The 13967-nt window shown below is 39.3% G+C and overlaps 2 protein-coding genes across 2 annotated transcripts; both read right to left on the bottom strand.

Annotated features, from left to right (window-relative positions):
• Positions 1–1876: 1876 nt before the first annotated feature.
• LOC130873449 (putative olfactory receptor 10D4) lies at positions 1877–2815 on the bottom strand. The gene has a single exon (XM_057768292.1). It carries the CDS (start codon positions 2810–2812, stop codon positions 1877–1879), a length of 936 nt encoding a protein of 311 aa, XP_057624275.1. The 5' UTR covers positions 2813–2815.
• Positions 2816–11103: 8288 nt separating this feature from the next.
• Positions 11104–12048, bottom strand: LOC130873473 (olfactory receptor 148). Its single transcript, XM_057768341.1, has one exon. The coding sequence runs from the start codon at positions 12046–12048 to the stop codon at positions 11104–11106; it is 945 nt and encodes a 314-aa protein (XP_057624324.1).
• Between the last annotated feature and the right edge of the window lie 1919 nt (positions 12049–13967).

The following is a 13967-nucleotide window of genomic DNA, read 5'->3' as shown; positions in this document are numbered from 1 at the left end:
CTTCCTTCCTTCCTTCCTTCCTTCCTTCCTTCCTTCCTTCCTTATTTCTTTCTTTTGTTTATGGTTTTTCTAGATGCGATTTCTCAGTAGCTATGGAGCCTGTCCTGGTACTTGATCTGTAGACCAGGCTGACCTTGATCTCCTGGAGATCTGCCTGCTTCTGCCTCCTGAATGAAGGATTAAAGGTGTATGCCACCATAGCCTAGCCCTTTTTTTTATTATTCAAAACAAGAACCTTGAATCTAATTCTATTTGTTTAGCTTTTTTCCTGGCCATTGTCCATAACAACTTGTAATCAACACATTAAACTAGGACAAACATCCATAATCTATTTTTTGGGGGGAAGGGGGACATAGTTTTCTAGGCTACTTCCTGCTTTTTGGGGGCATAATCTTATGGGGACCCAAAGAAAATTTAGGATAAAGGCCAAGTCCTTAATGAAGTATTCTGTGAGATTGGATCATTTCAGCCAACAGTCTTGAAGGTGTCCTGGGTGTAGAACTCAGAGGAATCTGCAACAAATATACTCTGAAATGTTGAATCATCTGGGTTATTTTTTCCCATTGGAATTTCTTTAGGGGATTTTCTTTGATCAAACCTTATTTTTCTTAACTCAGAATAAATCCATAGCCAATCAAACCTATTTTTCTTTACCAAGAATGAATCTATAGAAATTCATTTCCTGTGGAAACAAAGGCAAACCAAGAATGAATCCACTGCCTCTCACTTTGTTGATGGAAAGAATTGAGGTGAGCCCTTCAGGAGGAGTAGTTCTCTGTAGAAATCCAATTAGTAAATGAAGTATAATTGATTATGTTGGGACTTCATTATTCAGTATCTCTACTATATGTGGTCTCGGATTCCCAATCATTTGGCTTAGCACATTTGCTTTCATAATAATGTAACAAGTGGTTTACAGGCAATAGGAACTACACTTCACAGTCAGAATTTTGATCTTACAAGGTAAGTGTAATGCTCTTTCACAATATAAGACAATGGAAGATACACTGAATTCTCAGTCATGCAATCACTACTGTGACTTAACTGAGGTTGTATTCTGTACTGTGTTGTCAGCATTCTAAAATAGTACATCCATCTTTTACCATGACTACAATATGTTCATCAGAGAGCATGCATCAGTTGTTACCATTTAATTATAAAATAGACCCTGCACTAGATGATCTTCTATAGATAAAATTTACAGTAAATGTTGTGGGCACATGTAAAGTAGGCACAGCTACATTGTGAGGGATCACAATTAAAGAGTTAGAAGAATAACAAATACTTGATGAATAATGGTGGTTATAGAGAAATCACACAGCACAAAAATCAGCACAGGAGGACCAGTTTGTCCCTGGCCCCTGGGAGACCTCTGTGGCTTTGAGGACAGGCTGGTCTGCACAGCTAAAACAGCCAAGGCTATACAAAGAAATCATGTTCACGCTCCCCCCGCCACAAGAAAATCAACAGTTCATCTGCTAAGAGAGTTTGCCGCTTATATTTCATTATAAAACACAGGTACATATAAAATAAGTCTGTTCTTTTTTGTTTTGTTTTGTTTTTCGAGACAGGGTTTCTCTGTGGTTTTGGAGCCTGTCCTGGAACTAGCTCTTGTAGACCAGGCTGGTCTCGAACTCACAGCGATCTGCCTGCCTCTGCCTCCCAAGTGCTGGGATTAAAGGCGTGCGCCACCACAGCCCGGCAATAAGTCTGTTCTTCAAACAGTGAAGGAGTGGTAAATTATTGTAATCTACATTTTATTTAAATATGACTTGGATATTATGGATGCCAATTTGTCTTATAAAGTAAGTTGCACATTCAAATCTGTCAGGTTTAATGGTGAATCAGACTTTATTCAGCTACAATTTAGATGTTTTCATTTATTTTTAAGACTGAGACACTTCTTAAAAAATACATGTCTGAGGGCTGTTTTCACTTCCTTATTCCTCAGGCTGTAGATCATCGGGTTGAGTGTAGGTGTCACAAGATTGTTCAAAATTTGAATAATTGCACTAAACAATGGACTGGGATTGGGCTGTAGGTAGATGATGATGACTGGACCATAAACACAGATGATGGCAGTGAGGTGGGCACTGCAGGTGGAAAACGCTTTCTGCCTCCCTTCTTTTGAGCGGATCTTTGAGATGGAGATCCCAATTCGAGTGTAGGACACAACAATGAGAAGAAAACAAATGAGAGACAAAAGACCAACATTTGTAAAGCCTACCTTCTGTGCTAGAGAGTAGTCCTCACAGGCCAGCAGTAACACGGCAGGCATGTCACAGAAGTAATAATCCACCTCACTGGGTCCACAGTAGGGCAACTGGAAAGTGAGGGAAGTTAGGATAACAGAGTGCACACAGCCACTCATCCAGGTCCCTGTGGCCAAAACACAGCACACTCTGTGGTTCATGATGACTGTGTATCTCAGAGGGAAGCATATGGCAACAAAGCGATCATAGGCCATCACTGTGTACAGGAAACACAATGTACAACCCAGACAATGATAGAAAAAGTGTTGTACAACACAGCCCTGGAAAGAGATTCCTCGACCCTGGCCTGAAAGATATGACAACATCTTTGGAGCTGTAGTGGAACAGAAACCCAAGTCAAAGATGGAGAGGTTTCCCAAGAAGAAGTACATGGGAGTGTGGAGTCGCTGGGAGGATATGACCGCAGTAAGAATGAGGAAGTTTCCCAGGAGGGCACAGGCATACAGTGCTGAGAACAGGAGGAGCAGGACCTTCTCCAGGCCTGCTGTCTCAGGGATGCCCAGCAAGGTAAATTCTGTCACCATAGTGTGGTTTGTCATGTTTATAGATGAATCAGCTCCTGAGACTCTGTGGGAAGAAATTCTTGGAAAAATTTATTATGTATATGATTTAGATGATATTAAATCTCTAGAGTGGAAGACAAAAAGGCAGTGATATTTATAGACAAATGTTCTACACTGAATTCCCTCCTGCCAATGGGATGTCTTTCTGTAGTTAGGCTTTTAATTGAAGATAAAGCACCTTAAAAGTCTCAACCAGATGGTAACTTACAGGGCAATTGTAAATAGTATTCTCACCAATCTTACCCAGAAAGTAACTTCCAAGGCTACTCTCCTCTGCTCTCAAATTCATAAGAATGATCCTAGTCCATATGCTCTATTGTGATTCTAAAATAACTACAAAGTCTCCAGAAATGGACTTGTAGGGAGGGTATGGGTGTGGCAAGGTGGGAGAGGGATAAGATAGAGTAGGGAGTGAGCATGATCAGGGTGCATCATATATAGATTGAAAGTGTCAGATAACAAATTTAATGAGTGAGACGTTGTCGCTTTACATTCACACCAGTAAGTAGCTTCCAGGACTGAGGTGAGTGAGGATCAGAATCTACAGCATTTATGATAAAATGACAACAGCAAAGGATATACCTCACAATTTTAAGTTTGAAGTGTGAACATCACTGAATTGTAAGCTTAATGAAATACATTAATTTTTTCTTACTTAGCATCATGAATGCTTTCTCTCTCTTCGGGCAAATAATGAAGATTTGTGATTGTACATGGGTTTATTCTGTGTCTTGTATAAAGATAAGTTGAAAGTAGTAAGTGACTGGAGGCTCTGTAGGTATGTCTTGTATAGTAGCAGAGCTTTGTTGACTCTAATTATCTCTTCCTTCACTATTATACACATAATATACATCTCAAATGTACATATATGAACTCAGAAAGAGAGAGGGATGAGGGAGAGGAAAAGAGACAGAGAGAGACAAAGAGAGAGGCCCATTTCCAAACCACATTAATCACATTATGTTATATTTTCAAAAGACACTTGTGACATTTTCACAGAAGGCAAACTAAGGATGTGGAATTCAAAAAAGCAACCTCAAATGCACCTTACTACCCAATTGAATGGAAGGAACAGGATGCACACAGATTATAATGCAACCAGTGAAGTCACAATATTTAAAAAGATTTGAAGTTCTACTGCTTTTAACAAAGAAAGTGCACCCAATTTCATAGGTCCATCTCCAAACATAAGAATGTATCATCATTCGTCAACTTTCTTTGACTCTCTATTCATGATTGTTGAATCATAAGGAACAACAAAGAAAAACTACCTACAGAAAGGCCTTGGCATTCCATGTGGAACAAAGAAGCTACTGTTTTCACTACCTCAGGCTGCAAAATCTAATTCTGGAACCATATTTGAGTTAAAAAGAAGGACTGGACATAGAAAACACTCTTTTCCAGTATTCATATTTTGAAATTTTCTGACATATTTTCATAATTTTTCAGTTTTCCAACACAGTGAAATCCTTATAATATAGGTTATTTCATGAATTCTGTTGTCCAAAACTCCACTCTCTTCGCCTATATTATGTCCCTAGTGACTGAGAGACTGAGCACTCTGATAAAAGCGAAGGAGACATTGAGCACTTACTGAGTCAATAGAAAGCCTAATATGACGGATGGTGTTATTGAGTGATGTTTTTCTATGTACCTGCTGCAGAAGAAAGGAGTCTCAACATCCTTCAGTCTGTAGTTTGAAATTGAGAATTTCTCCTCATTTTAATCACTTTTGAGTAGAATGTTGCACATCCAAGTGTGTTTCAGCTCCCTGGGAGCAATTTCCTGTTTGGTTTCAGGAACTGCAATAATTCACAACACAAGAGATTTAAAATAATTGTGATCTTCCTCTGAGTATTAATCCCAAATGGGAAAGCATCTAATTAACTTCTTGGTTTAATTGTGTTGTTGTTGGGGGGAGTATTTCAGTATCTTTTGTGAACACTTTTATGGACTAATAATGTTCAAGAATGTTCACTTGAAACCTCAAATATTTTTCTCGCATACTTAGTCTGTGACCAAAGATTTTAAAAGATAGTAATTCTTAAACCGTATTTGTTAAATACTGACATATATAGTAAGGAAGGATGTGGTGGCCATGCTAGAGGAGCAGCAAAAGGTAACTGAAGTTCAGGCTGTCAGGCCACCAGGAGGAAAGTCTCTGATGGGTCAAGAAAATGCAGGCAGGACGCTAGATCACCCACCCCTCAATGTCTTTTGCTTCTGCTATGCCTTTGTGCATTTGCTGTTGCTCTCTTTTTCTGGTATTAGGCTGTTTTTTACTGTTTGTTTTGTATTCATTGCAATTATTCACTTGAAAAACAGAATGTAACCACATTGTAACTTTTATATTGATTGAAAGATTTTGTTTGGGTATATAAGCTGTCAGGGTAAGAAAAAAGATAGAGAGCCCTAGACAGGGAACTCTGAAGTTCCTCATCCCCCACCCTATACTCCCTGGGCTCCCTGCAGGGGCTCTACACCCCGCATACTGCCTCTCTCTTCTTGTCCCACCCAGCTTGCATCCAGAACCCTTCTTCCTTCTGCCCCCTTTCCTCTTTGGGCACATAACACCATCCAGCTCAGTCTGTCTGGCGCTGGGGGCAAATCCTCAGGGCAAGTAGGCAGGCGAGACTTCCTTTGTTTCACTGGCCTGCCTGCACCAAGCAAGAACCTTCATCTAGCAATGGATGGAGATAGAGACAGAGACCCACACTGGAGCACCGGACTGAGCTCCCAAGGTTATAATGAGGAGCAGAAGGAGAGAGAACATGAACAAGGAAGTCAGGACCATGAGGGGTGCACCCAACCACTGAGACAGGGGGGCCGATCTATTGGGAGCTCACCAAGGCCAGCTGGACTGCTACTGAAAAAAACATGGGATAAAACCGGACTCTGAATGTGGTGGACAATGAGAGCTGATGAGAGGCCAAGGAGAATGGCACAGGAACTTTCATCTGGCGATGGATCGAGAGAGAGACAGAGACCCAATTTGGAGCAACCGTCTGAGCTCTTAAGGTCCAAATGAGGAGCAGAAGGAGGGAGAACATGAGCAAGGAAATCAGGACCACGAGGGGTGCACTCACCCACTGTGACAGTGGAACTGATCTATTGGGAGCTCTCCAAGGCCAGCTGGACTGGGACTGAATAAGCATGGGTTGAAACTGGACTCTCTGAACAAGGCGGACAATGAAGGCTGATGAGAAGCCAAGGACAATGGCACTAGGTTTCGATCCTAATACATGAACTGGCTTTGTGGGAGCTTAGCCTGTTTGGATGCTCACCTTCCTGGACCTAGATAGAAGTGGGAGGACCTTGGTCTTCCTGTAGAGCAGGGAATTTGGACTGCTCTTCAGTATGGAGAGGGAGGGGGAGTGGACTAGGGGGAGGAGAAGTGGAGTGGGGATGGGGGAGGGGAGCGGAGGGAGGGGGCAATATGTGGGAGGAGGAGGAGGGAAATCGGAAACAGGGAGCAGTTGGAAATTTTAATTAAAAAAGAATAATAAAAAAAAAAGAATAAAGATAGAGTTAAAATAGGCTAGAAGTAAAGTATCAAGAATGAGAGAGTTACAATGAATTAGAAGACAAACATGAGGAATGAGAGAGTTAGAAGGAAAACATCAAGAATGAGAAAGTCAAAAGGAACTAGAAGAAAAGCATCAAGAATAAAGATTGAGTTACTTAGAAGGAAAACATCAACAATGAGAGATGAAAATCACCAGGAAAATAAAGAATGGAGAATACAAAAGAAGAATAAAGAAAAGGTCTGAAGGAAACTATCGAGAGAGTGTGTGACTATCTTTGTTCTTTACTCCCTCAGTTAAAAAAGGCTTAGTATGCACTGATTCTGTGGATTTTCTCTTTGAGCCCTGTGCTGTTTGATGGCTGGGCTCCCAGGCAGCAATAGTGGGGTTCTCTGAAGGTAGGAGAATCTTGTCAGAAAATATTCTTTTAACTGGGACCTGCAGCGTGAACCAGCAGACAGCGTAGAGAAGGACAAAGCAATTTTCCGGCAGAGGTATTGGCATGTACACTGTGCATGATGGAAAGGAACTCAACATCCTTAAAGAATTTAGAGCTGGACCTGAATATCAGAGCCACTGTTTTCACTTTCTTGGCAGTCTGAGAGAGCAGGACTACAAATTTAGTCCTGCTTGAGTGACAATGATAGTCAAGTTTTTCATGAGCAACTTGATGAGAAGCAGTCTAAAATATGCAATCAATTATAATTTGAAGAGAGTCCTTATCCATTTTTCATTGCTATAAATATTTCAGGGATTGGATATAATTATAAACGGAAGACATTTATTAACCTCACAAGTCTGGAGTGGAGGATAAATGTATAACTCAAAATTGCAGAAGAAAATAATATCAGAAAAACATGTGTGTGACCCAATAGACACATCTCCTTCTTGCTCCTCGAATTCTGAAAAACATAATAGTAAATGAATTTCATTTATGGTCTTGTTAGACATGATGTAAGACAGCAAAGTTTATAGGGAGAACCAGCGGAAGAAGCTAAGGAACTAAAAATTAGAATATTTCTGTCGAGGACCAGCCTCAACAAAAATACTTCTTACCAGGGTAGTGGCACAGAAATTAAAGAAATATAAATAAAGAATATGAAGATACATAAAAACAATAAGAAAGAAAACAGAAAGTATTGGGAGGCTATTCCAGTGACTGAAATCCTGAAATTCAACCATGTTTAATTTTCCACAGCTTTTATACTCAATGTAAACTGGGAGAGAAGGTAACAAAAGACGTTATTAACATGATACAGTTAACTCCGATCAACTCAGTAGCATTCTGTTGTCTAGGTAGCAAAAGTGCTCTAGGTCACTGTAGCTGAAGACAGCCCTTCCCTAGGTGACCTCATAGTTACTAAAGAAAGGAGCAGAGGTACATTTGCATATCCTGATCACCTTCAGGGTGGCATTGAGCTATCTTAATTTCAAAAGAGCCAGGCAACCACTTCCTGAGTTATGAGGTGCAATTATGCCTGTCAGTCTCCAAACTCTCTGACTGTTGGACAAGATGTTTCTGAAATGGGCCTGCATTTTTTGGTCTCCACATATTTCCACAGTGGATGAGAAGATTTTTCCTTAAATAGTATGATGGGGCAACTGCTGGGCTATCTAAGATATGTGTTCAAGAGGGCAACATCAAGCAATAGGGCAGGCAGTGAGATGCAGGAGTGGGAGCTCCTATGACTTCTTGAAACTGCCATTTGTAACCTAGGAGCTGGGTTAGTGATTACCAATATTCCATAATTGTGGAGATCTGCTAAAGTACCTGGGTGACATGGCTATGACTAAGTACATAAGCACTGTACAAAAGGAGTGGGAATAGGCTCGTGTCTAGTTCCAGAAGCATAATATGGTACACAATTTTAATCAGATGAATGTGGACAGGCAATGCACGTGGAAATACTCCCAGACAAAGTGGTCCTTGGCAAATCATTACCAAATGATGCTTGTGGGACTCAGTCAAGAACTGCACCAATGCTCATTTGGTTAACGTCATCTTCACTGTCTTTGGCATGGGATGAGGTAGCATTTGTGTTTTACCACAATCTATCTATTGTAGTTCATAAATGGAATTTTGCCACTAAATTTACATACTCAGGAAAAAACATCCAATGGTGATCTCTAGTGAGATGCAGTACATAGGCATAATGAAATAAATGTACCAAATCTTATTTCTCAACCCTAGTTTTTTCTTCTCCAGTATCCCAGTGCATGCCTCCACAGCCTGAGCACGTTGCCCTACGTGCTATCTCGGAACATTATGAGCCTTTCTGGGATATTCCTACTATGGATTCTTGATAAGGAACAGCTACAGAAATATCTAGATACTAAACTGATTGTCATCTGAAAACGTTTTTTTGGTAAAACATGGAAGTACAGTGATGGATTTTCTTAGCTGACAATCTAGAATTCCCTAAATCAGTGGTATCTGGATAGTTCATGAAGAAGCCACTGGGGAACCCACCAGAGCAGATTCTTACCCCGAGAGAAGGCCAGCAAAGAGATACTGAGCACTTCTGCTGTGGCCAACTGAAAACTCCTAAAAGCCACTATTATAATACTGGTGCCATTTGTGGATAGCCCAAAGTCTGTCCTCCCTCCTCAAAATAGTTTTATGCCAGAGGCATTAAGTTTCACAGTTGAGATGACATTATCGTGGAGGAATTGATTTTAAAAATGACAAAGCTAGGATGAAATCTTAAATAGCCATGCTCTGAAAACATCAATTGTGCTCTAGGTTGTAACAGCATCACCATGCTCTGAAAACGAAACAAAAGAGAAGAAGAAAAACTTAAGATTTTTCCTGGTTGGACAGCATCAAGCTTGTAACACAGTATGAAGAAAGGAGGCTTTGAACTTGGGCCCCAACCAGGTTCAACCATGAATAGATGAATGCAGGGACCAGATACTAACTTCTCTTACTACAGGCAAAAATGGAGGGGTTAAAATAGAGTTAACAGTGAGGTCGGTGTACATCCAAGACCTATTTGCAGCACTTATTATCAGTTGTTTTCTGAACAATTCATTAATATTATGAGTTCTCTGGCAAGATGATGAGTTGTGTAAAACCACACCGCAGAACACATGGAGGGCAGCTCCAGGAGAGGCTGGCAATTAGGACCAAGAGTATTTTTGCTAACTAGGTGAGCATTTGAGAACCATAATGCTAATCCATATGAGAGTCTATATGTTATTTGAGGTTTCTAATACTGAAAACTCTGGCATGGAAATGGTAAAGGTATATTTTAAAGGACTGGTGTATATAAGTATAAAGATTATAGTCATGAAGAGGGCATCACAGAGATGCCTTACAAGTATCATGTCTTATAAACATCTTGCATTATTCTTGTGAAATAGGGGAACTGAAGTGTGGGACCAGAGAAGGAGAGCAATGGCATTCTAAGAAGAGCAGGAGTGTGAAGTGAGATTGATTTGACACTGGGAAGGGATGAATATGGTCACAGCTGTCTCTAATCTTCAACCAGGAGAAGTGTGTGGGTTGAGGATTATAGATAGATGAAATCTCCTTGTTGTTCACTAAGACCCTGGATTTTTTTATCTTTTTTGTATTATTTTTATTGAGCTATACATTTACCCCTTCTCCCCTTACTTCCTCCCCTCTCTCCTTCTATTCTGTTCCATGATCCCCATACTCCCAATTTACTCAGGAGATCTTATCTTTTTGTCCTTCCTTTGTGGATCCATTTGTTTCTCTTTGGGTCTCCTTTGTTGTCTAGGTTCTCTGGGATTGTGATCCCCCTTGGATTTCTTGCTCAGAGGTCAGGTCTAGTTACCTATATAGTTGGCTACAGAGTTACTTAGGAGGACCAGCTACCTGTGTAGTTGACTATAGTGTTACTTAGGAAGAGTCAGGGATTGTAGAGTCAGAAGAACATAGTGTTATAGGCATACCAACATATCCAGATATTTCATTGTGTGTTTATTTATTCATTTCCTTATTTAAAGTCAAGGAATTGAACATGCATAGGGGCAAAGCTTTATAGGAAGAGAATGCTTTTTGGAGATTTTTCTGTCCTTTGACATCTCTACATGTTTGATAATTATTTTCTTTAACAGGTTTATAATCAGGAGTGAAGAATACAATTACTGTATTGTTTCAAAACAGAAATTAATGTAAAAGACAAATTTAATTTAAATTTACAAGGAATTTAATGTAATTTGGGGCAGATTGTTTGACCTTATGCTACTAACTTACAGTAGTAAAATGGTAAGATCGTTTCATTCTTTTTGTAATAGTATAAAATGGATTACAATAAAACAACAACTAGCACTTTGGAATTAGACAAAACATACAAACACAAGGAAAAGAACCAAAGACAAGGCTAAAGAAACAGAGGCCCACTGGTTCACACACTTAGGATTTCTAAGAAAAGAATAAAATGGATGCCATACTATATACAAAAGACCTGGTGCAAACCCTACTTGACGCTGTGCTTGGTGCTCCATTCTCTGTGAGTTCAAAGAAGCTTTGTTCATGCTATTTTAAAGGTTCTTGTTGCCTTGGTATTGTTCATTTCCTATGGCTCTTAACATTTATTTTGTCTCTTGTTTCTTGGGGTTCCCTGACCTTAAAGGAAAGGATTTGATAGAGACATTCTGCCTAGCAATGAGTATTTTAAATCTTTCACTCTCAGCATAAGGTTTGACAATGGGTCTCTATCTTTATCCCTATTTGCTTCTGGAGAAAGCTAAGAAAGAGAGTTTGAAATATCATTATTATGTCCAAATTTGTTTCTGAACACCAAGCAACACATTCTGAAAAACTCTCCTCAAGGACCTTTTCACTTCCTTGTTTCTCAGTGAATAGATTAAAGAGTTCAGCATGGGTGAGACAATATTATTTAATATTTGCACCACAGCACCAAGCAGGGGGTTTGGTGTGTGCTGCAGGTAGATGATGATGACAGGTCCATAGGCACAGAGGATGGCAGTGAGGTGGGCACTGCAGGTGGAGAATGCTTTCTGCCTGCCCTCTGCTGAACTGATTCTCAGAATGGCAATCCCAATGTGTGCATAGGAGACACAAACACTGAAGAGAAGCATCAGAGCCAGAAAGCCAACATTAATGGAACCCACCTTCTGAGCCAACCTGCTATCAGAACAAGCCAAAGGCAAAACTGCAGGAAGGTCACAGAAGAAATAGTCCACTTGATTAGATGCACAGTAGACTAAATGAAAGGTAAAAGAGGTCAGGATGGTGGCGTGAAGAAATCCCACTGAACAAGCTATTGTTACCAAGCTCACACACACTCCAGGTTTCATGATGAGCATGTATCTCAGTGGGTGACAGATGGCAACATAGCGATCATAAGCCATCACAGAATAGAGGCAACCTTCAGTAGAACCCAGGAGGTGATAGAAAAACAGCTGGGCAGCACAGCCTTTGTAAGAGATGGCTGGGCTCTGACCAGAGAGATAAAGTAGCATCTTGGGGCAGGTTACTGAGGGGAACAGCATATCAAAAATGGATAGAAGTCCCAGAAAGAAATACATGGGAGTGTGAAGGGTAGATGAAGAAACAATGGCTGTGAAAATGAGTGAATTTCCAAGCAAGGTGAAGAAGTAGATGAATAAGAACACAACAAAGAGTAGAGTCTCCAGTCCTTGTGTTTGGGGTATTCCCAGAAGGATGAATTCATTGAGTAGTGTGGAGTTCCTCATTATCTTCAAAGGTAGTCTTGGTACAAACAAGTTTCAGCTAAATCCAAAAACAAGGAAATAGAGTAATTACAAGTAATTCAACACTAATATAGCAATTATCATTCATACTGAAATTCAAAATTGGTCTCATATTCTGTTCATGATTATGAAATAATATCCAACAGTATCCAAGACTGGATACATCATGCAGAGTAAATGCTGCATTTATTCACATTTCTGCAATAGTAGCAAGCGTACATCTGATTAAGGATGAAGATTGCCTGCTGTGTCTGGAGACAGTAAATGGCCTCACATCGGGAACAGGGTTAACCAAAGGAAAAAGTAGCAAGTAGACTTTTCTAAGAGATTCACTGGAGAGAGAACCCACTAGCCCATTAGTCCACTACTTAGGAAAATGTCAACATTTCTATGTATATGACTTTATTTCTTTTCTACATACTTCAAAAGGGAAACTACACATTGATAAACACACAGAGACACATACACACATGCACACACAGTAATGTAATGATTTTTTAAAAAGAACTATGAATATTATATTTAAATATTAGCTTTCTTAGAAATGTCTAATAATTACAGATGATGTTGATATTGAATATTAGGTATTTTTCTAGAAATACTTTGGAATTAGTAAAGTATACTCATATTTCCATATTTGAAGACACTATATTCATTCTTGATTACTAATACAGAGCTAAGTAAAATTGAACACTTCCAAATAAGGAATGTCTCAGAAAACATGTCACAGGGTCAAACAGAGAAACATGCTAAATGTTCTTAATCATTTGTATAACATAATGACTTGAAAGCACAAGTTTCTGGTTATTTTTCAAAGCATTTGCAGAGTTATTCAAAGCACTCATCAAACACCCCACACATTTATCAAATATGGACTTGAGTTACTCAGCTTTGTCAGAGATTGTGATTTTCCCCTCCTGCTCCTGGAAAAAACAGCCCAGCTCTGTGTTGTTTTCTCTCAATCAACCAAGGAAAGTCAACTGCTAAATATCGGTAATCTTTCCTGGGTTTTCATTGTGGCTGTCTGTCACCGTGCTCTCATGGACAGGTCATTGTGAACCATGGTAGCCCAGGTGATGCTTCCATCTCCAGCTTCACCTCTATGATCTGCAGTTTGGACTTGTCTCATTATAACTGTCCCAATTACTAACTTTATGCTCAATTTGTTTGATTGTTCTTTTTTCATATTTAACATCTGCTGATTGATGCATTTGTCTTCTAAATATTGTAAGATTAAGCCAATTGTTTCCATCTCTACCAAGGAGATTCTGATGGATAGCGCACATGTTCCTGGAGAGTGAATAGTCTTTGGTGCTGCAGCATTAATTACAGTAAATGAAGCATATATAATATAATGAAATATGTATGACTCATACATATATATATATACATTCAATAACAGCTTCATAAATGTTGATAACTGTTACTCATATTCTTAAATAAAAACACACATGATAATCTGAAATAAAGAATTAAGGAAAGAAAATGGAGTTCTTTGTTCAAAGGAAAAATGGGAACGTTTTGTTATTGGATATTTTTAGTAACAAAGAGTGTGAAATTTTCAGTATAAAACTATCCAATTAGTTCAGAATTATATACCATAATGTGTATAGCCTTAGATACTTGGTTTGTGTAATGTGTCTTTGTCACAGGATACCTAATGTGACATACATATTTCATCAGTTCAATTGGTTTATTTCCCTATTGCCATATGATAATGTTGATAGACATTTCATCCTATCAGGTTCTTTCAGTTTAATGTCCTTTCATGGTGTTTGTTGGAAGAAAGTCAGTTTTCTTCCTTTTTGTTTCCTATAATCAATCCTCTGTATCTGTGACAGAACTTCCCCTACTTTTGAGACCAGTTGTTCCTAACTGTAGAAGGAGGTCACAATGGCCAC

Source organism: Chionomys nivalis, chromosome 4 (assembly GCF_950005125.1).
Source record: "Chionomys nivalis chromosome 4, mChiNiv1.1, whole genome shotgun sequence".
NCBI classification, from domain to species: domain Eukaryota; kingdom Metazoa; phylum Chordata; class Mammalia; order Rodentia; family Cricetidae; genus Chionomys; species Chionomys nivalis.
Note: the sequence above shows the minus strand (reverse complement) of the source record. Positions and strands in the feature narration are given on the sequence as shown.